The sequence below is a fragment of the Leguminivora glycinivorella genome, chromosome 11 (genome assembly GCF_023078275.1).
Source record: "Leguminivora glycinivorella isolate SPB_JAAS2020 chromosome 11, LegGlyc_1.1, whole genome shotgun sequence".
Lineage (NCBI taxonomy): Eukaryota > Metazoa > Arthropoda > Insecta > Lepidoptera > Tortricidae > Leguminivora > Leguminivora glycinivorella.
Window position 1 is genome coordinate 16,932,781 of NC_062981.1, and position 24,865 is coordinate 16,957,645.

The following is a 24,865-nucleotide window of genomic DNA, read 5'->3' on the forward strand; positions in this document are numbered from 1 at the left end:
CTCACCTCTTCCTGACTTAGTTCACTCATTGTGGCGGACGTTTATCTTGACTGTGAACTAAAACTATCGTATGCACTGTTTCTCTGAATTTCTTAAAATGTTAAACAAGAACGAATACGGAGCAAGCTACACAACGTCAAGCAGTCAGTCACCTCTCAGCTGACGGTGCTGCCAGGTACTGACCCAAAGTTTACCCTATGCTACTGATTACGTGAAGGTCAAAAAACAACACACTTTCGACGATGTAATAAAATTTTCACAAAAATGTATTTAATTCTTCATATCAGTTAAATATAAACTCGTTAAGGTAAAAAAAAGGAAGTGCAATCATCAATGTTTGGAGAAAGCTAAAGGCTTAAAATATAATAAAACAAAAATAATATCTTATTTTCCAACTATTACAACTTAATATTCAAAAGATGAGTGGTTCTGACATTGGGGTGTATGGGGTGTATCAATATTACAAATAAGTAAAGATATTCAATATTCATTGACTAGGCTAATTATTTAAAGTGCGCTGCCAAAACCTATATGTTAGTTGTTGAGAGAGCCCAACGCTCTGTCCTGAAAGTTATGCTCAAAAAGCCCTATAGATATGAAACAAAAAGTCTTTACGCAGATGCCCAAGTCCTTACAGTCCGTCAGCTTTATATCCACAAAGTCTGCCTCTCTATGCACAGATTCGCGTCTAAGCTGGATAATTATTCCGAACTGATCTCAAAACGCATCTTTAGATTACCCATCTCATCAGTTAACACTGCTTTTGGCAGACGCCTCGGTGATGTTTTAAGCTATAAAATCTACAATACTGTCGTAAAGCTGCAAACCGGGCTGATACGTTGCACGGTATCGGAGGCTAAACGTATTCTTTGCAAATGGTTACTGTCACTTGACTACCATGAAACTGAAAACTTACTTCAATAGGTAATTTAACAATAAATTTAACAATAATTTTAACTATAACCATACTATAAAATAACTTCTGCAAACTGTAATATTTTGGGCAACAGAATCAATGTTTAATAACTGTTCACACTGTACTTTTAATTATATAGTTACTGTGTGTACAGCCACACGCTAAGGCCGAGTACCTGGATTACTAAATGGACTGAAATGATATGGAATCAACTGGTACTTAGGCGTTGCATGTGCCTGCACAGACTGCATAAAATAAGGTGGGAGGCGATAGCAAGGGATCCTATTGGCCTAAGTCCCTACTTCCCTAGCCCTAACTTATTCTATGACAAGGATGTCTGTACCGGGAGACCTATCGGTAACAGACGGATTCCCTACGGGGGGGGATCAAGGTGGTTGGATGGATACTTGCTGCCGATCGCCCAGGCTCAGACGACCGATTAAGGCTAAAGGAGTCTTATGCCACAGCAAGGGTACCTGTAAAAAGGTGGTGGATGGGAGTCTCTACTCTCAGAGTGTCGCCCTGAGCAAGCAGAGGTTTTAGGTATGGAGGTAGTGAAACACCAACGGACAATTGGTATCTGATTTATTTACAAATTATATTTCCTTATATACACAATATTACCTATAGCACACATATGTAAATCTTATTTGTATTCCATCCGTGTAAATTGCAACTACTACACTATGTTTGTGCTGGCTTATGCCCTAGATTGATTTGCGCGGATCAGCGCGATGCGCTGACGAAGTCTGTTGTCTAAACATCCTGGCGACTCTCGACGGCAGCGGGAATGATGGGAAGCTGCTTTACAGCGGCTGTATCGGACGTAACTCTATTTCTTCAAACTGGCTGCTGTTGTTCGTTGGGTTTGTTTTGTGGCGCTTGGGTTTCGGTGGAGCCGACCTGGCGGGGGCGGCGGGCAGCGGAGCAGACTGCGGACTGGTTGTGCAGGAACGGATGTGTACCAGGACCTGTGGACCATAACAAACTGTTAGTATCATTAAACTAAAGACTGCTAATGACGAACCGAGACTGATTGCTACTGAGTTATTTTGTATCTGTTTCCAAATTGTATTGTCTAATTGTTTTTGGAGTAAATTTTCGTTACTAGTGAGATGTTTAAATATGTCTCTGGAGCTGTCAAGAACTTCCTCATCTCTGGTTAAATCTTCTATTTGATTGGTTGTTTCGTTTGTATTCAATGAAAAGTTGGCTTGTCTTGAGAACGTTGCTAACACCGATATTGAGTTAGCTCTTCTTGCTGCTAGAATGTTTCTTCTTGTTTTGATAATACAGTTTTCTGCAATATGGATGACAGTTGTGTTCTGGATCATAATTTCTTCTCTTTCTCCATCGCAAATGATTGACGCTTTTACTGACTCTGCTGTCATGATTAGCCAAGTGTTTGGCATATATAATTGTTTCCATACAGTTGTTGTTAGGTTCAGTTCTCTCGTGTTACAGTTGACCATCTCAGTTCCCTTAAATAATAGATCAATAATGCAATTCTTATTCTCCTGCATATTTTTTACTGATGTCGGGTAACAAATGTATTCGGTATTCTTTCTGAGGCATGCTTTAAATTCTTCTGTCTCTAGTTCGAAGTAATTTTCATTATTGTAATCGATCGCAATTATGTTGTGATATACTTCTAAACTGTATACTTTTCCTTTTTTATCTTGCTTTGGTACTGGTGTCACGTGAATCAAAGTGTATTTAGTTATATCTTGTAATGCGAAATACCCATATACTTTTATGTATGTTGAGTTTTCTGTGACCTTCGTATCTATTAGTTGATTTTGCACTATTCTTAGCTTCGTTGGTAGCTTGCTATTGGCGTTTGTCAGAATTTGGTTAACTTCTTTAAGTTGTAGTACATCATAGATCGTTCCTTGATGTAAATATGCTTCTTGAAGTCTGGCGTAGTGTTCTATAACCTCATCTATGTAGTGTGCTGTGAGTTGATACATGTGAAGAATGTTGATGTTTACGCGATTGATATCTATTCTTTTGTACCATTTGTTCACATTATTCATATATTGTATTGCTTGATTTAACTTGGTCTGAAATGTTTCTAGCTTCTTTACTATTCTTTCTTCTGTTTGGTTGACTGTTGCGATGGTTGATATCATGAATTTGGTTTGATGATTGGCGGCCTCTATCAGCTTGTTTTGGTTCCCTTGTAACGTATCTATGTCTTTGTAGACCTCGTCATTTACCCCGAATATTGACGTCAACATTTGGCCGAATAATCCTCTTTTTTTTCTGATTTGTCCTATATTCAAGATCAAATTAGTGATTTCCTCTAGTCTTTCTTGCCCTTCATACAACTGGTGATACAATTGGGCGCAGTGAATTTCCGTATTAGTTTTTGTTACTGCGTCACAGTAATGTTTGAATTGTGCGGTGATTCCTCGAATATCTTCAACATCTCTCCCTATTTTACTTTTTACGTAATTGGTTTGAATCCGGAATATTCCTCTGTCGATTGTCGCTGACCCTACGTGTTCCACGTAAATTCCTTCGTTGATGTTTTTTATTGTGTAAGTTGCTGTTGTCATATTTATAAAACAGGTAAACAGGGTTATGAACAATGTCCAAGGGTATTTTCTACCTGTGCGTTTGTTGCTTTGTCTTCGTGATTCTTTTGTAACGGTTCTGTTTGATTGATCTGATGTAGCATTGACTGGTGTCAGTTGTGCTACATTGCTGTTGACGACGACCTGTTGAGTCTCTGTTATATCTTCCTTGTTGTTGGGTAGTGGAATTACTTTATGGATTGCCCTTTTTAAACAATTTCCAGGTGCTTTTTGTAATGTTAACACTCTTGTTTTCCCGTCAGCTCCTGGGTGTGTTTCTATCACTTTTGCTAAAGGCCATTGACTAGGTGTGACGTTTTCGTCTTTTATTAGCACCACGGTTCCTTTGTTAATATTTCCTTGATCTAGTTGCCACTTATACCTCTGCTGTAGTTGATGTAAATACTCTCTACTCCATGTTTTCCAGAAATCTTTTTTCATTTTTTGAATCAATTTCCATCGCTGTTGAAGGTTTGTGCTAACATCATTTATTGGATCAGGGATGCCCACTGCCTCTCTTCCAATGAGAAAATGGCTTGGTGTTAATACGGTGTTGTCATTGATGTTATCACTTTGTCTGATCAATCTGACAATCTGTTGTCTAAACACTGTGTTTTTCTAATTTTCTAACTACTGTCAACAGACTTCCATGAAACTGAAAACTTACTTCAATAGGTAATTTAGTAATAACTTAATTATAACCATAGTATAAAATAACTTCTGTAAACTGTAATACTTTAGACAACAGAATCAATGTTTAATCATTGTTTACACTGTACTTTAATTATATAGCTAACTTGTTTTTTCTAACTTTCATGACATATAAATGCAATACAGGTCTCCCGCGGTACAGGCCTAGCCTAGTGCGGGGACCCCTGGAAACTTGTGTTAACAATAATTAGGATATGCACAAATGGATGTAAATTGTACCTATCTTTTGTAACAAATGACTTTGTGTTTATGTGCAACAATAAACGATTTTTACTTTTACTTTTTTTTACTTTTTTACTTTTTACTTTTCAGATTTACCCTATGTCTGGGGACTATCTAAAGGATGGTATTACTCAAATCTAATTCGTTGTTTGTGGTTGGTGGATGGATGACAAGTAGAAAGTATTGAAAATACACGCGTCATTCTTGCTTTGTTTGATTGCATTTCTACAGCCTTTTCAACAGATGGCACTGTAAAAAATATTGATTTCAAGAAATATTATTCTCCATAACTATAATGTTCTAATTTGATTGTTGCTATTAAAGTATTTTCATTCATACTAAGTAATTTCTTAAACATTATTAATATTCTTTCTAGATTTGCACATATTTTGCGTCAGAAAAACCTTCATGGTTTCTTTATCTGTGCCAAGTGTCATTTTCAGTATGTTTATGTCAGGGAGGCCGCATGTTTTGCTGTATATTTTGTTTACATTTTAAACAAATTACCTTATAAGGCAAACCGTACTTGTATTATAGGCATATGTTTTGTTTGTGGTGTATAATTTCGCCATATCAATAATGGCTCAGCGGCTTTAGCTAACTCATCATTTAACTAAGTAATCAGTTTGTTAATATGTGAATACTCTGTGTTTGTAATTAGGGCATTAGGCGGATAACCCGTTAATTGATAAAAATGACGGGGTTCACTGTGTGTGAGCTGGTGGCGGGGCTGAAGTCCCGGCACTCGGAGACGAGACATAAAGCCATTCGCGAGCTGTTGCACTTCGCGAAGACGGACTTGCGGGAGTTGTCGGCGGAGTCGCTGGCGCAGGTGCTGGACGACTTCAACCAGCAGATCCACACGCTCACGTCCAGCTACGACAATAATGAGAAGAAAGCTGGAATACTCACCATTGGTATGTGTAGTTGAATAGATAGGTTATATTTTAATTGAATCAATTTTAGGCCATGTACTGCAAACTGTTTAGTCACATTAATGAGTGTTTTGAATCTTTTACGGCCAAAAATTCTGTATTTATTACATTTATCGGTCTGAATCCTATCTAGCATTTTTAAGCCTTGCAATGACTAAGGTTTGGTAGGTAAACATCCAATGGGATAAAATTAAAGAACATTGCTTTGTTTCAGAAATAATTTAATAAAATGCCCATATGTATAGTTAGTGTATGTATATTGTAAATGTAATAAATTTTTAGCCTTATCAAAACTAAATTCCATAAATGTATTGGATGAAATCTTCAATTAATAAGTTATAACACTGATTTAAATTTTCACAATTATTTTTAAATCGGGACTTAATCGGTCATTCAGGCCTCGGATTATTTTTCGCATGGTAAGATGAAAGAAAACTATGGAGTCGATATTAAAACTAAACTTTAATTCATATTCATACTCATACTCACTAATTTTCTTAGTCCCGTAATACTTTTGTCCCTTGTGCAGGTTGACAGATCGAAAATGTTAATCGAAAATTAATCTTACTCAATGTAATTAAAATTATTTATGTGGTGTGATTTGGGAAGCCTTTTGCTTGGTAAAGGGTTACATTTACCCTGTAACTATATCAAATTAGTTACTATTTTGTTTGGTTCAGACTACTTTGTTGCGGTAAACGTAATGCTAAGTACTAGCTGATTTATCAAAAATCATTTGCATGTCAATGTCATGTCAATCATTCACGACGCGATGTGTCACTTAATTATTTATTGCAATCGGTGCGTGCAATAATTACGTAAACAATTATGTCTGATCTGCAAGTTTCTGCAATTTTATACTGGATAGAACCTTACAAAGATCTAAAATACGATCATGAGAAATGTGTTAAGTACTTAGCATTACGTTTACCGCAACAAAGTAGTCTGAACCAAACAAAATAGTAACTAATTTGATATAGTTACAGGGTAAATGTAACCCTTTACCAAGCAAAAGGCTTCCCAAATCACACCACATAAATAATTTTAAATACATTCAGTAAGATTAATTTTCGATTAACATTTTCGATCTGTCAACCTGCACAAGGGACCAAAGTATTACGGGACTAAGAAAATTAGTGAGTATGAGTATGAATATGAATTAAAGTTTTGTTTTAATATCGACTCCATAGTTTTCTTTCATCTTACCATGCGAAAAATAATCCGAGGCCTGCATATGACTACATATTACACTGACCTCCAACATTCCAGGGTTGGTGTTGTCCCCATGGTCTCTGAGACTTCTCCGAGACCACGATTAAGTCTCGATTTAAAAATAATGATGTAATAAGTTATTAATGAATGAATTATATTTCCTTCCAAATATTAAATATGAATATGTTGTTTGCAGTATGTTTGATTGGAGGAGATACTGAAACAACAAAAAGTAGGACTATTCGCTACACCCAATATTTAAGAAATGTCTTCCCTTCTACCGACATTGGTATTGTTGAGCTTGCAGCCAAGGCAATGGGGCGGTTAGCTGCCACGTTGGGTGTCAAGAGAGGAGAGTATGTTGAGCAGGAAATGAAGAGATGCTATGAATGGCTCTCAGAAGAAAGAAATGAGGGAAAAAGGCTCTCTGCAGTCCTTATTCTAAAGGAACTGGCTATAGCTATGCCATCATGGTTCTACCAGCAAATAACTAAGTTCTTCAACCATATCATGATAGCCTTGAGAGATCCTAAAGATCAGATAAGAGAAGCAGCAGCCAAAGCTCTGAGGGCTGCTTTGGTGGTCACCACACAGAGAGAACAGCCAGATCAGATAAATAAAGTTCAGTGGTATTCTGAATGTTACGAAGAAGCTATGACATCTTTTACAGACCAGCCAATAAGAGAGAAAGGTCTAAATAGGGATGACCATGTGCATGGAGCGTTGTTGATTCTGAATGAACTGTTGAGATGTTCCAACTCCGCCTGGGAGAAACAGTATACGGCCCTGATGCAGAAACTGGATGCTGAGCAGGAGACAGCAGATGAGATAATGTCTCTGGGCACTAAGATACAGCCTTCATGGGGCCAGCAACACTTTTCAGAAGAGAAAAATCAAACAGTTATCTATGAATCCAATATTTGCAAACAACTTATTACTGAAAAGTATGAAAAGATTTGTTCAGGTAATAATTAATATAATTTTAATAGTTTTATTTTGTGTTGTCTGCCCCAGATACATCTTTTAAAACTTGCTTCTGTTACTTTAACTCAATTGAACATTTTACTACGAGATATTCCACTAAAAATCTCCAAAAGTTATGTGTTTGTGAATATGACAGTCTACATACGACCTTAGGAATGATGAGACGACAACAACGTATAGGGTACATCCTGCAATTATTTTTTTCAGAAAATTGCACACAACAAGGTGCTATCTGCTACAAAAACAAATCGCAGACTTCGCCTTGTACGTTGTTGTCGTCGTCAGATGCTGCTATTACAAATCCTTTCCAAGCTTTATTATATTGATTACTTAACATAAATTTCATTATGATTATTTATCTGATTTTAAAGTTAGTCTTATTCTGTTACAGATGTCATGGCACAGCAAATATCAAGAGCTCACAATGTCCATCAAATGCTTCTACTGATGATACCTCGATTGGCTGCATTTAATAGAGAAGTGTTTTCTAAAAGACATCTAAAATCCACCATCAACCACCTGATCACGTTTTTGAGAGGAAGAGAAAAAGAAAGGGCTATGGCATTTACCACTTTAGGCCTCATTTGTGTAGCAGTTGAGACAGACATCCAGACATACTTAGGTAGGATTATTGAGATTATTAAACTAACTTTGCCATCGAAGGAGACTCCAAAGAAGCGAGTAGGGTCCGACACACCCTTGTTCAACTGTGTAACTCTATTGGGCTTTGCTATGAAAGAAAATGTGGCCACTGAAGTTAGAGAACTGTTAGATCCCATGTGTGCCACAGGATTAAGTGCTCAGCTGACTACATGCTTTAAAGAGTTAAGTCAAAATGTACCCTCCTTAAAGAAAGATATCACTGAAAAGCTTTTAAACATGCTGTCTTTGATTTTGAGGAAAAAACCTTACGCTCCCAATAGTTCGGAGCAGCAAATCGTACATTTATTATCTTCAGCATTGCTAGTCGAGCCTCATGACGCTAATAAACTAGTCTTAGCATTACGCACGTTGGGCGCATTCGATTTCGAATGGAACAATACATTGATGAGTTTCATCAGAAGATGCACAGATCATTATCTACTTAGTGAACAACACGACATCAGGATGGAAGCTGTAAAGACGGCCGCGAAACTTCTTATCAAAGCCATTGAGCGGTGTTCAGTCACAAACTCCAGAACTCTTCATATGCTTATTGATGAGTCTTTAGGGAAACTTCTTGCTTTAGGTCGCTCCGATTTTGACCATGAAGTCCGATACAAGGTACTGGAAATATTCACGAACCCCGCATTTGATAAGTATCTGGCTGTAGAAGAACATCTCAGCTGCCTTTTCGTGGCTATCAATGACTCCAATGTCGAGGTGAGCGAACTCGCGCTCTGTGTGATCGGGAGACTCAGCAACATAAATCCGAGCTACACAACACCCACGCTCCGCCAGCTTTTTGTTCAGATACTAATGGAATTACAGTATTCAGAATCGGCAAGGAACAAGGAACAGTCATTGAGAATGGTCAACAATATAATTTCCCATGCACCACGAATTACGAGACAGTTCGTTGACACCATATTGAAAGTGCTTGTTCCTAAACTTAGAGAAAAGGAGAGTAATCCTACAATGGTTTCGTCTATTCTTAAAGCCATCGGAGATTTAGCGGAAGTGTACGGCGGCGGACACGCTTTACACCAGTGGCTGCCAGAACTCATCTCCATCCAGCTCGAATTGCTATCAGACCCCAATCAACCAGAAAAGAGGAGTATCGCTCTGTGGTCATTTGGCCAAGTCATCAGTGCTACCGGCCATGTGGTCACACCTTACATGGAATACCCTCAACTGATGGACATGCTCTTAAGCTTTCTGAAATCGGAACAGCAGAGCAGAGACAGGCGCGAAACTATCCGAGTTCTAGGTCTTCTCGGCGCGTTAGATCCCTATAAGCATAAGGTTAATCAGGGTTTGATAGATTTTCAAACAGTTTCGACTTTGATACCCGCCATCGACGAGTCGGTGACTGCTGACAACTTCGATTTGAACACGAATGAGATGTTGGTAAATATGTCGCCGATAGTCCTGGATGAGTTCTACCCGGCCATTGTGTTGACATCCCTCATGCGAATACTTAGAGACCCTTTACTGGCCCAGCACCACACAAGTGCTGTACACTCGGTAACCTTCATATTCCAGTCCCTTGGCATCAAATGTGTTCCATACATATCCCGCGTCACGCCGAGCCTCCTTTATGTGATACGCACAACTGAGAGCGCTAACTTCCGTGAATTCCTCTTCACCCAGTTGGCGCTTCTGATATCGGTTGTCAAAATACACATTCGGAACTACTTGGAAGAAATCTTTGACATCATCAAGGAGTATTGGACTCCAGACACTCCCCTCCAACCGACGCTAATAATGCTCGTCGAACACATAACAGTCGCCATCGGAACGGAGTTCAAAGTTTACCTGCGGAAGATATTGCCAAACATTCTGCGTATCCTCAGATACGACAGGAGTAAAGACAGGTTTTTGACTGAAAAACTGCTTCTTACTATCCAAAAATTCGAGAATAATCTAGATGATGTTCTTTTGTCGATAGTACCAGCTATTACAGCTTTGTTCGATGGCAGAAACACCCCGCAATCTATTTCGAAGCTAGCTATGGAGACAATTGAACATCTGTCGATGTACTTGTACTTCAAGCCTTATTCGGCGACTATAATTCAGGCTTTAGCTCGCGTGTTGGACACCAACCCGCCGCTAAGGCAAACGGCTATGAACACTCTGTGCGCGCTCATCATCCAGCTCGGGCGGGAGTATGTCGACTACATACCTTCGATGGAACGACTCATGATGAAGCACAAGATCCAATGTCCACAGTACATCGTGTTGATAACGCGATTGCAAGTGGTGTCTACTCTGGCTTGCGATGACGATTACATGGATGAGACTCGTATGCGACTGCGGAAGAAAGACGTGAGTTTTAGTTTTTTTTTTGTCGAAAACTGTATTAATGATCCAACGATTTTATTATTTAACATAACGTGTCTGTCTACGTCTTCTGCAGGTGGTAGCTACAAACGAGATCCAGACGATGCAGAAGCTGTCAGTAAATCTGTACGAGCTGCGGAAGAGTTGGGCAGTTAGCAGCCTCATCACCAAGGAGGACTGGTTGGAGTGGCTGCGTGATCTGAGCGTCACCTTCCTTAACGAATCTAATAGCCCAGCCATCAGGTAACAACACGATTCATATATTAGGACCAGTTGCACCAACCGCGGTTAACAGACACTTCAGCGTCACGCAGCCGAAGTCTATGAAAATTCCCGTACAAAACGAAAGCTAAATTCGGTAACAGACGGTTTCGTGCAACCGACCCTTAGTGTTCACTTCCATCATCATTATATCAACCCTAATTGAATGTCTATAATGTATGTTTCTCAGGGCATGCTCTACCCTCGCCCAAAACTACCCGCAACTCGCGTACGACCTGTTCAACGCGGCCTTCGTGTCGTGCTGGACGGAGCTGGGCGAGCAGTCGCGGCGCTCGCTGGCCAACGCGCTGGAGAGCGCGCTGGCCGTGCCGGACGCGCCCGACGTCGCGCTCGCCGTGCTCACGCTGGCAGAGTTTATGGAGCATTGCAAGAAGGGGGAACTGCCGATATCCATTAGATTGTTGGGGGACACGGCGATCAATTGCAAAGCTTATGCGAAAGCGTTGTATTATAAGGTAAGTTAGACGGTCTCTAGAAATGACTTCGAATAATTCAAGAATTTTAGTGGCAATAATCAAACATAACATTGCAGGAAGAAGAGTACCGCAATAATCCGTCAACACAAGTGGTCGAAGCCCTCATTCACATCAACAACAAGCTGCAACAGAAAGAAGCGGCCAACGGTTTACTCGAAAAAGTCATCATGCAAAAGAAAGATGGCGACTGCTCCCTAAACGTACACGTTCGCTGGTACGAGAAGCTTCACAACTGGGACCAGGCTCTGGACCTTTATAATAAGAAGTTAGAAGTCGAACCACAGGACGACGAGTCGAAATTAGGTCTCATGAGGTGTTTGGAAGCGATGGGGGAGTGGCGTAAACTATACAATATCACATCTGACCAGTGGGACACCTTGTCAGATGAAGTTCGAAAGAAATCAGCAAAAATCGCAGCGGCGGCTTCTTGGGGCCTTCAAGAATGGGATGCCTTAAAGAAGAATGTTGATTGTATACCAGAGGATACTCAAGAAGGCGCTTTCTACAGGGCTATACTAGCTATCCATGAGAGCCAATGGCCCGAATCCAGGCATTACATCGACTTGGCCAGGAGTCTGCTCGATACGGAGCTGACGGCGGTCGTCACCGAAAGCTACCAGAGAGCTTACGGGGCGCTCGTCAACGCGCAGCTGCTCACAGAACTCGAAGAAGTCGTCACCTACAAACTGGTAGAAGAACGAAGGAGCACTATCCGTAAAACATGGTGGTCGCGCCTGCAAGGCGGTCAGAGACTTGTCGAAGACTGGAGGAAATTGCTGCAGATAAGAAGTCTTGTCCTAAGTCCACAAGAAGATTTCCAAACCTGGCTCAAGTTTGCATCTCTATGCCGGAAGACTGGAGCTTTAAGTCAGGCTCATAAAATTGTCTTGTCTATTATTGGAAGCGATCCCATCAACAACCCAGATGTGCTACTCCACATGCAGGATCCTAGGATAGTCCTCGCTTACAGTAAGAATCTTTGGGAAGCCGGTAATAAGAGATACGCCTACGATATTCTGCAAAGATTTGTGGACAATTCTGAACCAGATAATGAAGAGCAATGCCGCCTGCTCGCGCGCTGTCATCTCAAGCTCGGGTCGTGGTGCGAATCCCTTCAAGAGATTAACGAGCTATCCATCCCAGAGATTCTCAGAAACTATTCCGCTGCCACAATTCTAGCCCCCGAATGGTATAAAGGTTGCCATGCTTGGGCATGTATGAACTTTGAGACTGTCCTGTTTTACAAACAACAGGACAATATATCTGAAAGCAGCGTGGCCGGAGGTTCCAGTGAGAAGAAAGTATCAAGAGCAGACTTTATAAATACCCATACGATACCCGCTATTGAAGGGTTCTTCAAGTCTATCAGCATTTCTAATGGAAGCTCTCTTCAAGACACTCTAAGACTGTTAACCTTGTGGTTTGACCACGGTCACAATCCGACAGTCTACGACGCGTTATTCGAAGGAATACGGCAGATCGATATAAACATATGGCTTCAAGTGATACCTCAGCTGATCGCCAGGATAGACTCCCCAAGAAGCTTGGTAGCAAAGCTAGTTCACATTCTGCTGATTGATATAAGTAAACTGCATCCTCAAGCATTGGTGTATCCGTTGACAGTGGCGACGAAGTCTTCATTCGTGACTCGTAAGAACGCGGCACATTACATTCTGAAGACAATGTGCGTGCACTCGCAGAACTTGGTAAACGAAGCTGCCATCATATCGGAGGAACTGATCAAGGTCGCAATACTGTGGCACGATCAAGTGTTTATTGCATTGGATGAGGCGTCAAGGTGGGTGAAATTTTATTGCAATTTCAGTCTGATCTTTAGGTAAAGCTGCCTCCTTTACTGTGATCGCAGTTTTATTTTTATTTATACATATTATAATTCTGTAAGACTAACTTCTCTTTTTCTTTGTAGACTGTACTTCAGCGAGAAGGACTACAAGGGCATGGCGCGCACGCTGGAGCGCATGCACGCCATGCTAGCGCGGCCCCCGCAGTCCTTGAAGGAGGTCTCCTTCCTGCAGATGTACGGCCGCGATCTACGCGCCGCGCAGCGCTCCAGCGACTTGTACAAGGTAAGTGGCTAAGTGTATTATACGACTATGTATAAACCGGTAAACACATCGTACAAAAATAAGGTTGCATAAGTACCTATCTCATCATCCTCCTTGCGTTATCCCGGCATTTGCCACGGCTCATGGGAGCCTGGGGTCGGCCTTTGACAACAAATCTCAAGATTTGGCGTAGTCACTAGTTTTTACGAAAGCGACTGCCATCTGACCTTCCAACCCGAAGGGTAACTAGGCCTTATTGGGATTAGTCCGGTTTCCTCACGATTTTTTCCTTCACCGAACAGCGACTGGCACATATCAAATGACATTTTGCACATAAGTTTCGAAAAACTCATTCGTACGGGCCGGGGTTCAAACCCGCGACCTCCGGATTGAAAGTCGCACGCTCTTACCGCGAGGCCACCAGCGCTTTTTGCATAAGTATCTAACATACTCTAATGGTTCTCTTGAAATAAGATACCAACCATGCTACAAGAGATGCTCGCAGTGGGCAACTTTTTGTGTCCTATAGGGTGTGAGAAATAGTGAGGATGAACACCTTGCCAAAGTTCCACCTTTTCTACTACCTCTCAACATTTACCAAGAACGCATTTACAAAACTTGTGATTTGTTAAGTTAGAAGGAGTCATATCTGAAGCTACAGCAGAGTCAAGGTGGTATATAAAGGCAAGGGCATAGTTAATCATTTATTAGGAAATTAAAATATTAATATCACATCAACAGACATGTTTCTGTCTGAAATTACAAAAGCAATGAATATCATGAAGTTTTTACTATAACATAGACTTATGCATTAAAATCTAAAATCTTAACTTAATAGTCTTAAGTTTTCCTTATTCAAAACGAACTGTAAGTACTTCAAGTAATTATTAATTATTTGTTAATGTTGCTTGCAAATTTACCAACCCACAAGCAATTATGAGTATTTGGTCCATGTACTTGACATACTTGGATTTGACTTCCAACAACATTTCAAACTGTCTTAATTGCTTCGTCATCCTCTTTAAATGCACTCTGAAAGATTTTATAGCTTCTGCTTCAACAGTCTGTTCTGGTGTAGGTTCAGTGGTACAAAGATCATTTGGCCGAATCAGCCTCACACCTATAGGCTTCAGATAATCTTCAGCACCAACAAAACACTTTTTATGCCATTGTACCATTATTGTAGCATTATGGGGCAAATCATCTGTCAATTTGCTCTTCTTTAAAATATCTTTGTCGGAAATCCCACCACCGTAACCTTTGGAGACAAAAGTCACTAACCCGTTGGGTGTGCATCCAATCAAATATTTTAACGTGTTTCCATACTTGTCATGTGACCAGGTTTGTGCTTGGCGCAGTGCATTTGTCGGTGTTCTCATTTCAATCTGAAAGGTGTGTAAAATGCACTGCACATTGGGATATTGTACTTTAAACTCATGTGGCAGTTGTGCTTCTATAAGCTCCGGTGCAGGCAGATAGATCAGGTTTTGGAAGAAGTTCGCAAGATATTCTATCCCTTCTACGAACATCTTGGTATTTTCAGATGAAGGTATCTTAAACTGGTTACCAATTTCTATCAAGGAACAATTTTTCTCTATCTTAAACAGTGTTACAATGAGTGTCAGTTCTGATATTCTATTTTGGTTTTGTTCACATATATGTTTCGGAACCCACTGGAATTTCTTTGCAATGCTCAAGTATTGCTTTGAACTAATAAGGCTTGCAAACAATTGCCTTTCCTGTAAATTATTCTCGGTGGCAATATCTACAGATTCCAACTGTGAAGTTGCACCACATAAAGATGGTTTTTCATACATGATAGTCTGAGTTGATTGCGATGTCTTTAGCTCATAGCTATTGAAGTTTGTACTTTCATCTACAGTTGGTGTTGGTACATTGCATTGAGCACCCATAGAATAAGATACAACTTCTGAAGTTGTGGAATCACATTTCCTCTTATGTGGTGATGGAACATTGTCCTTACTCACGCGAGTTACGCGTAGTTTCTCTAACTTTGAAGGCTTTTGAGTGTCCTGCAAAAAATAATTGATAAGAAAACTGCGTAGTTGCATTTTAGTGTCTTCGTTATATTAATCAGCACCGATAGCATGATCGCGCTTTAAACGATAAAACATCAGGCAGTCCCTATCGCACTTATAAATAGTGCCTGCCTGAGCACAAAAGCTGGATATGTATCAAACAATTTTGACCATTATAATTATGTACATACAGTAAACTTTTCTTACCATTTTGGTTCTAAAATCCCAAGATCAATGTCACTTAATACATTAATCGGGGCAGGCAGAAATAAATCGATCCACAAATTACATACAATTACATATATACAAGAAATGTTTTCCAAACATTTAAAAACCACTCGACGAAACGTAACAATCGTTTCAAAAAATATTTGACAGTGACAATAAAATTTTGACATAAAGCGGGAAATGACATGTTTGTGTTACCAGGAGCGAAAACAAACTTTAATAAACCGCTTACACACTAGTAGTGCTAACAGACGACCGTACCGCACCGAAGATAAGTATAATATGTGGGCCGCAGCAAGGTCACCAATAATTTAAGCGAGAAGAGAGAAATTACGTCAGTAGAAAAAAGCGGCAAAATATCTGGATATTTTGCCGCTTTTTTCTAAAAACGGAACGATGAACATTCACGCCTGGGCGTGAATGTTCATCGTTCCATAGAAAATTAGAATTTCGCGCCTTTTTCTAGTAACAAACTTTTTGACTGGCTATGTGTATATGACCGGATCACTACTTTTAATAATAAATTTTAGTGGAAAATGCCTGCTTTGGGTGACACTACGAGTACTGTTTTTTCTCGCAGGAATCTAACGACGACCGCCACCTGAACGAAGCCTGGGACCTGTACTACCACGTGTTCCGCCGCATCACGGCGCAGTTCCGCTCGCTCGCCTCTCTCGAGTTGCAGTACGTCAGCAGGAAGCTGCACTCGTGTCGGGACTTCGAGCTGGCTGTGCCGGGGTCCTACGTGCCTAATGAGAAGATTATCAGGATCTCGCATATACATAGTCATTTGCAAGTAAGTCATTTCAAATGTGATGTGACTACCGTCAAAACATGCACAGGAACTTTACGACTGCTGATTTTAACGTCGGTCGCCGACTGATAGGTAATCAGATTGCGGAGGGCCTACGGCGAAACACTTAGTTTTTTATTCGATTATCGAATAGGCGAACGGTTATCGAATAGATGACGGTTCAAGGTGGACCGTCAGGTTTACACCTATGATACTAATCAGTTGTTTGCTACATCATACATTTAATACTTTTCTCCAGGTAATAAAATCAAAGCAGCGTCCCCGGCGCCTCACCATCCAAGGGTCGGACGGCAAGCAGTACATGTTCCTCCTTAAGGGCCACGAGGACTTGCGGCAAGACGAGCGCGTCATGCAGCTGTTCGGATTGGTGAATGCTTTGTTGCAAGCGGATACCAATACGTACAGACACGATTTGGCCATACAGGTAATAGGCTAATTGACCCTTTCTTCTTAAAGTCTTGTCTTGTATGATTAAGTACTGTCCAATTAACCGAAAAAAATATTACCATATTTTATTATGACTTCAAAACAGCAAAAAATATTTTTTCAGTAGTACAGATGGTGTTTTTTTTACGCACTAGTGCGAGAAGTGGTTCATTATATGTCAGGTCGAAACTTCGGAGGCTCATCAGGCCCCGTAGCCGAATGGCATTTCTCCGACGCCAAACGAAAACGAAACGCCGCGCCAGTTAGTCGGGCTCTGTCGCGCCAATATGCAAGAGCGATAGAGATAGATATCTACTAGCGTTTCGTTTCGTGAGCGTTTGTTCCATTCGGCTACGCACCCTGTACTGAAAAACGTCGTACGATACACGTGCGAAAAGGAAAATCGTAACTCGTGTCGATTTAAAACACTCCCTTCGGTCGTGTTTTAATTTGTCGCCACTCGTTTCGAACTTCCTTTTTTACGCACTTGTATCGTAATGTACTATTAAAATATACTTTTACGTAATGAGGTGAAAACAACACAGTCATGTTAATCTATAGATTATCTGTGCATCAGGTCATTCTACTCGAAAACTACATTTTATGACTTTTTAAGTATGAAGGCATAAATTTCAATATGTCAGTGATTGTTTTGACATGCAGTAAGGTTCGAATTCGATGACGTCACTAGGTCGATGACAGCGTTTTCGGTGGCTAAAAGAAATAAAAAAATTACATACATTTTTAATCGAAAATACGTAGTCATCATACACTTTTAATACCCAAAATCTATAAATATTGTTGTTTTATGTCAAATACTACAGACGACAATCATTTATTGTGCCACATTCGATATGAGTCTACTAGTAGTAGCCTATACTAACAGAAACTAGACGTATGTATACATAGTATATGTTGTCCTTCGTGTCGTAATGGCGCCTTTTACAACTTTACTTTCTCTGATGAGCTATACATACCTACTCGTATATGCCTCGCAAAACCGAATTAACCGAACTTAGTTTAAATATTCGGTCTCACTGTGCAGTTACATCTACCCATATCTACAGAAGATCTGCAACTTATGTGGCAATTGCACGCCGACGCGACGTACGGTTGCAGTCTTTTTGGATCGGTCTTAACATTTTTAGCTATTAACTTAGTATTCCTACATTTCCTACTGAAAATGCCACGATATCTATGTCAATCTTAAAAACCAGGCGTAAGAGATGAATGTAGAATATGTCCTGTAATCCCAGTATTACGTTTTATATGTATTTTATGACTATCCTTTTTCTCCAATTTCTAGGATCGGTCGGAGGCTTTAAGCCCTCATTGGGTCTTAGCACAAGCATTTCTAGTTTTTAACATCACACTATAAATTTACCATTTTCTGTTCAGAGATACGCCGTAGTCCCATTGTCGCCCAACTCCGGTCTCATCGGCTGGGTGCCGCAATGTGACACCCTGTACAACCTCATCATAGACTACCGGGACAAGAAGAACGTCAAGATGGGCCTCAACACTGAACAGCAGATCATGCTGAGGATGGCCTCCGACTTCCCCAAGCTCATGTTGATGCAAAAGGTAACCACAAACTTCAGCGGCATTAGGCAAGGTAACAATCGTATAATCAACCTTTATTGGTATGAGCTCATCATAGACTACAGAGACAAGAAGAACGCCAAGATGGGGCTGAACACTGAACAGTAAGTCATGCTGAGGATGGTTCTAGACTTCCCCAAGCTTATGTTGATGCAAAAGGTAACCACAAACTTCAGCGGCATTAGGCAAGGTAACAATCGTATAATCAACATTTATTGGTACGAGCTCATCATAGATTATAGAGATAAAAAGAATGCCAAGATGGGGCTGAACACTGAACAGTAAATCATGCTGAGGATGGTTCTAGACTTCCCCAAGCTTATGTTGATGCAAAAGGTAACCACAAACTTCAGCGGCATTAGGCAAGGTAACAATCGTATAATCAACATTTATTGGTACGAGCTCATCATAGACTATAGAGACAAAAAGAATGCCAAGATGGGGTTGAACACTGAACAGTAAATCATGCTGAGGATGGCCTCCGACTTCCCCAAGCTCATGTTGATGCAAAAGGTAACCACAAACTTCAGCGGCATTAGGCAAGGTAACAATCGTATAATCAACCTTTATTGGTTCGAGCTCATCATAGACTACAGAGACAAGAAGAATGCCAAGATGGGGCTGAACACTGAACAGTAAATCATGCTGAGGATGGTTTTAGACTTCCCCAAGCTCATGTTGATGCAAAAGGTAACCACAAACTTCAGCGGCATTAGGCAAGGTAACAATCGTATAATCAACCTTTATTGGTACGAGCTCATCATAGACTACAGAGACAAGAAGAACGCCAGGATGGGGCTGAACACTGAACAGTAAATCATGCTGAAGATGGTTTTAGACTTCCCCAAGCTTATGTTGATGCAAAAGGTAACCACATATTTCAGTGGCCATATCGAAGGTAAAATTATTTATGTTGATGCAAAAGGTAACCTTAAACTTCAGCGGCGAAAATGACAATTGTTTAATCGACTATATCAATCAACCGATCTATCGCCGCTTGGCTAAAAATACTGAAAATTAACAGTGGCAACACTGTAGTGTCGTCATAACATAACACTGTACTTAAAAAAAAAAGAGACACTAATGAATGTTGCTACTTTTTAATTTCTTATTTTTTTTGCTAGGCTGTAATTTTTACATTCATACATACATACAATCACGCCTGTATCCCATAAAGGGGTAGGCAGAGCACATGAAACTACTAAAGCTTCAGGGCCACTCTTGGCAAATAAGGGGTTAAAAGAAAACGAAACTGTGGCATTGCAGTGACAGGTTGGCAGCCTCTCGCCCACACCACAATTTAACCCATATCCCATAGTCACATTACATCATACACATACATACATAGAGAATATTTACATTCATAGAGAATATTTTACGAAAACAAATAGATTCTATCGACAACAGGATCTAATTTATCATAGGAAGTTTTAATTTGATTGTTAATTTCTACGGAAAAGTCTTAACTTGAACCTTGTTCCAGGTGGAAGTATTCGAACACACGTTATCCCAAACACCTGGCAACGACCTGGCGCGCTTACTCTGGTTGAAGAGTCCTTCCGCCGAGGCGTGGTTCGAGCGCCGCACCAACTACACTCGCTCGCTCGCTGTCATGAGCATGGTTAGTAAAACCATACCATAGTAAATACTGTAACAGTTCATGTTGAAACAAACGCCTGGCAACGACCTGGCGCGCTTACTCTGGTTGAAGAGTCCTTCCGCCGAGGCGTGGTTCGAGCGCCGCACCAACTACACTCGCTCGCTCGCTGTCATGAGCATGGTTAGTAAAACCATACCATAGTAAATACTGTAACAGTTCATGTTGAAACAAACGCCTGGCAACGACCTGGCGCGCTTACTCTGGTTGAAGAGTCCTTCCGCCGAGGCGTGGTTCGAGCGCCGCACCAACTACACTCGCTCGCTCGCTGTCATGAGCATGGTTAGTAAAACCATACCATAGTAAATACTGTAACAGTTCATGTTGAAACAAACGCCTGGCAACGACCTGGCGCGCTTACTCTGGTTGAAGAGTCCTTCCGCCGAGGCGTGGTTCGAGCGCCGCACCAACTACACTCGCTCGCTCGCTGTCATGAGCATGGTTAGTAAAACCATACCATAGTAAATACTGTAACAGTTCATGTTGAAACAAACGCCTGGCAACGACCTGGCGCGCTTACTCTGGTTGAAGAGTCCTTCCGCCGAGGCGTGGTTCGAGCGCCGCACCAACTACACTCGCTCGCTCGCTGTCATGAGCATGGTTAGTAAAACCATACCATAGTAAATACTGTAACAGTTCATGTTGAAACAAACGCCTGGCAACGACCTGGCGCGCTTACTCTGGTTGAAGAGTCCTTCCGCCGAGGCGTGGTTCGAGCGCCGCACCAACTACACTCGCTCGCTCGCTGTCATGAGCATGGTTAGTAAAACCATACCATAGTAAATACTGTAACAGTTCATGTTGAAACAAACGCCTGGCAACGACCTGGCGCGCTTACTCTGGTTGAAGAGTCCTTCCGCCGAGGCGTGGTTCGAGCGCCGCACCAACTACACTCGCTCGCTCGCTGTCATGAGCATGGTTAGTAAAACCATACCATAGTAAATACTGTAACAGTTCATGTTGAAACAAACGCCTGGCAACGACCTGGCGCGCTTACTCTGGTTGAAGAGTCCTTCCGCCGAGGCGTGGTTCGAGCGCCGCACCAACTACACTCGCTCGCTCGCTGTCATGAGCATGGTTAGTAAAACCATACCATAGTAAATACTGTAACAGTTCATGTTGAAACAAACGCCTGGCAACGACCTGGCGCGCTTACTCTGGTTGAAGAGTCCTTCCGCCGAGGCGTGGTTCGAGCGCCGCACCAACTACACTCGCTCGCTCGCTGTCATGAGCATGGTTAGTAAAACCATACCATAGTAAATACTGTAACAGTTCATGTTGAAACAAACGCCTGGCAACGACCTGGCGCGCTTACTCTGGTTGAAGAGTCCTTCCGCCGAGGCGTGGTTCGAGCGCCGCACCAACTACACTCGCTCGCTCGCTGTCATGAGCATGGTTAGTAAAACCATACCATAGTAAATACTGTAACAGTTCATGTTGAAACAAACGCCTGGCAACGACCTGGCGCGCTTACTCTGGTTGAAGAGTCCTTCCGCCGAGGCGTGGTTCGAGCGCCGCACCAACTACACTCGCTCGCTCGCTGTCATGAGCATGGTTAGTAAAACCATACCATAGTAAATACTGTAACAGTTCATGTTGAAACAAACGCCTGGCAACGACCTGGCGCGCTTACTCTGGTTGAAGAGTCCTTCCGCCGAGGCGTGGTTCGAGCGCCGCACCAACTACACTCGCTCGCTCGCTGTCATGAGCATGGTTAGTAAAACCATACCATAGTAAATACTGTAACAGTTCATGTTGAAACAAACGCCTGGCAACGACCTGGCGCGCTTACTCTGGTTGAAGAGTCCTTCCGCCGAGGCGTGGTTCGAGCGCCGCACCAACTACACTCGCTCGCTCGCTGTCATGAGCATGGTTAGTAAAACCATACCATAGTAAATACTGTAACAGTTCATGTTGAAACAAACGCCTGGCAACGACCTGGCGCGCTTACTCTGGTTGAAGAGTCCTTCCGCCGAGGCGTGGTTCGAGCGCCGCACCAACTACACGCGCTCTCTCGCCGTCATGAGCATGGTCAGTAAAACTATACCATAGTAAACACTGTAACAGTTCATGTTGGAACAAACGCTATCTCAAACACTTGGCAACGACCTGGCGCGCTTACTTTGGTTGAATAGTCCTTCGGCCGAGGCGTGGTTTGAGCGCCGCACCATCTATACTCGCTCGCTGACTATTATGATATGAGCATGGTTAATAAAACTATACCATTGTAAACACTGTTAGTTCATGTTGAAACGAACGCTGTCACATTTATGGAGCTCCTGTGACTGAAAAGCCCCTCCGCCGAGGCATGGTTCTATGAGAATCCCCCCAAATCCAATATAGTAAAAAGTTAGCTCTTTAACTTATTCCTACTGTGATACTTGGCATGCCTCCCTCCCCCTGTGATATAATAAATTGATGACTCCTAAATTGGTTTGAAGGACAAGAAACGAAAGATATGGGACGTCTGCCAATGATTGGCACTTTCTTTCTGGAATTTATAATTTTTATGACCAGGTGGGCTACATCCTCGGCCTCGGCGATCGGCACCCGTCCAACATCATGCTGCACCGCGTCACCGGCAAGGTGCTGCACATCGACTTCGGGGACTGCTTCGAGGTCACGCAGACCAGGGACAAGTTCCCCGAGAAGATACCCTTCCGGCTCACGAGGATGCTCATCAACGCTATGGAGGTAAGATAATGTTTATATTTCCGGTGATGGCATAAACAAATTTATCAAAACAATGATATGCCGCAAGCTGCACAAAGAAACGTAATCGATTTTATTAAATATTCCACAATAGTAAAATTCAGGCATAAGTTTTTTTACGCCTACAGAAATCGGGGTCAAATTTTTTAACTATATTTCTTGTGAATGACTTGCCGCAAATTCCTGCTTATTGAAATTCATTTAAGCATAGTGAATTTTACAGTACATATGGCGCTATATTACCGCACTAGTTAGGTAATGCTCATTACGAAACTATTTATATCACAAATTAAAAACGTCGAATGATCGGTATGATACACGTGCAAAGAGGGAATTCGCAACGAGTGGCGATAAATCCAAGCGTAATATACTATTAGGCATTGAATGCCACAAAACTAGTTTGAAAATAGATATCATACACGAAAGAAAAAAACGACATGGCCCACTGGTGGCCGAGCCGGGAATCGAACCCGGGTCTTCAGCTTACGCGGCTAACGTCTTTACCACTAGACCACCCGCCCGTCCGTTTGATTTGTTCCCTAGTTGTATAGTTTGAAAATGTTAATGTTAGCACGTCTCATCTCACAGCCCCTTGCTTCCTCGCAGGTGACGGGCATCGAAGGCACGTACCGGTTCACGTGCGAGGCGGTGATGCACGTGCTGCACAAGCACCGCGACAGCGTGATGGCCGTGCTCGAGGCCTTCGTCTACGACCCGCTGCTCAACTGGCGCCTCGTCGACAACGACCGCCACTCCTTGACAGAATCTACCTTCTCATCCGACATCGACTCCTCTCTTTCACTCCCGAGCCGATCGAGAAATCACCTACACTACGAATCCGTCGAAATACCACCAGAAGCTAACCTTAACAAACGTGCGCTGTCAATACTCAATAGGATCAGAGACAAGTTGACGGGACGCGATTTCCCACAGATAGAAGCGGTGGTGAGCGTTCCAAAACAAGTGGATCTACTCATTAAATTAGCTACGAATAATGAGAATCTATGCCAGTGCTATTTGGGGTGGTGCCCCTTCTGGTAGGTTCTAATTATAAATAACAGTTTTCTTGTGTCAAGATTTTTTAGTGAGTTAGTGCATAAGCCAATTTGTCGCATAAAATGCGGTATGGCGGCTTGTGGTCCTTGTGGACAACTATCGGTAATTTCCCACTGAATGCTCCTTCTCATCCGATATAGACTCCTCACTTCCCTTCTTATTGAACCCGTAGATTTTTCACATAAGTATAAAATTTTTATGTTTTAGTATTACTACAGGATTTTTTTTTGTGGGTAGTTAAGTTTAGTATAAACAGCATTTTAATTTTGTGTTCCGTATTTGATCAGTAGCTTTAATTTCTTTATAATTGTTATGCATACTGTTATATTCGACACCTGTTACTGCCGTGTTAAGACTGATTACATATTATTTTATTTAAATCAGTTAATCTTAATACATGTAATGCATATATGTGATGTACCAAACTTAAGAAATCCTTATATTCGGCGGAATAGGTAATCTCCAGTTACGTTGATCCATCAAGCGTCCTGTAGACTACATACTCGACAGGAATTTCGAATTTGGAAAGCTCGGACACTTAACGAGTTAACAAGCATTTAAAATAATTACAGTGGCCAATAATTGCCAAAGATATTCTTGTATTGATTGGAAAAACATTACTTTTCGTTTTACACAGCCCAGTTAACGCGATTACCTACGGAAATATAACCGTGTCGGTATTGTTATGATTGCAGTATTTTACGACCACTTTTCCTTCCATTGTATTGGTGATTGCTTATTGTGAGACGACGGATCGGACTTTATTTCAACGACAATGTTATGTTTTCGTCGACTCATCGCAGGGGATTCCCCCTGTCAGGAAATCGTTTTTGAAATTTCAACCATTTTTTTTTTTTGCTAGAATAAGAGCTCTGTTTGTCTGTTGTTTGTTTTCCAGTTGGCTAACTATCACAATGATGCAGTTGTTTTAACCCTTTGATACACGGTCAAAGGAACTACCGTTCA

At 41.5% G+C, this 24,865-nt stretch overlaps 3 protein-coding genes across 3 annotated transcripts in view; 1 reads left to right on the forward strand and 2 right to left on the reverse strand.

Moving 5' to 3' along the window:
- The window catches only part of LOC125230980 (ubiquitin conjugation factor E4 B), a 29,947-nt gene extending 29,783 nt beyond the window's left edge, over nt 1–164 (reverse strand). The window contains exon 1 of the mRNA XM_048136300.1: nt 6–164. Within this exon, the coding sequence (XP_047992257.1) occupies nt 6–29 (24 nt within the window). The 5' untranslated portion in view covers nt 30–164. The remainder of the gene's footprint in view (nt 1–5) is intronic.
- Nucleotides 165–4,890: 4,726 nt separating this feature from the next.
- LOC125230973 (serine/threonine-protein kinase Tor-like) lies at nt 4,891–24,262 on the forward strand. Its single transcript, XM_048136293.1, has 13 exons — nt 4,891–5,345; nt 6,772–7,539; nt 7,951–10,526; nt 10,618–10,784; nt 10,993–11,278; nt 11,356–13,097; nt 13,227–13,386; nt 16,213–16,428; nt 16,685–16,870; nt 18,271–18,456; nt 19,958–20,095; nt 22,649–22,825; nt 23,450–24,262. Exons 1-13 carry the CDS (start codon nt 5,123–5,125, stop codon nt 23,882–23,884), a joined length of 7,260 nt encoding a protein of 2,419 aa, XP_047992250.1. The 5' UTR covers nt 4,891–5,122; the 3' UTR covers nt 23,885–24,262.
- On the reverse strand, nt 14,199–15,740 carry LOC125230974. Its single transcript, XM_048136294.1, has 2 exons — nt 15,612–15,740; nt 14,199–15,398 (listed from the first exon to the last, which is right to left on the reverse strand). Exons 1-2 carry the CDS (start codon nt 15,612–15,614, stop codon nt 14,253–14,255), a joined length of 1,149 nt encoding a protein of 382 aa, XP_047992251.1. The 5' UTR covers nt 15,615–15,740; the 3' UTR covers nt 14,199–14,252.
- Nucleotides 24,263–24,865: the final 603 nt, after the last annotated feature.

Bases quoted from the DNA above. Each gene is read 5' to 3' on its own strand.
- LOC125230973 (XM_048136293.1), top strand. From the start codon at position 5,123: ATGACGGGGTTCACTGTGTGTGAGCTGGTGGCGGGGCTGAAGTCCCGG. The intron at 11,279-11,355 runs GTAAGTTAGACG...ATAACATTGCAG, and splicing joins CGAAAGCGTTGTATTATAAG to GAAGAAGAGTACCGCAATAA. The intron at 16,871-18,270 runs GTAATAGGCTAA...TTTTCTGTTCAG, and splicing joins GACACGATTTGGCCATACAG to AGATACGCCGTAGTCCCATT.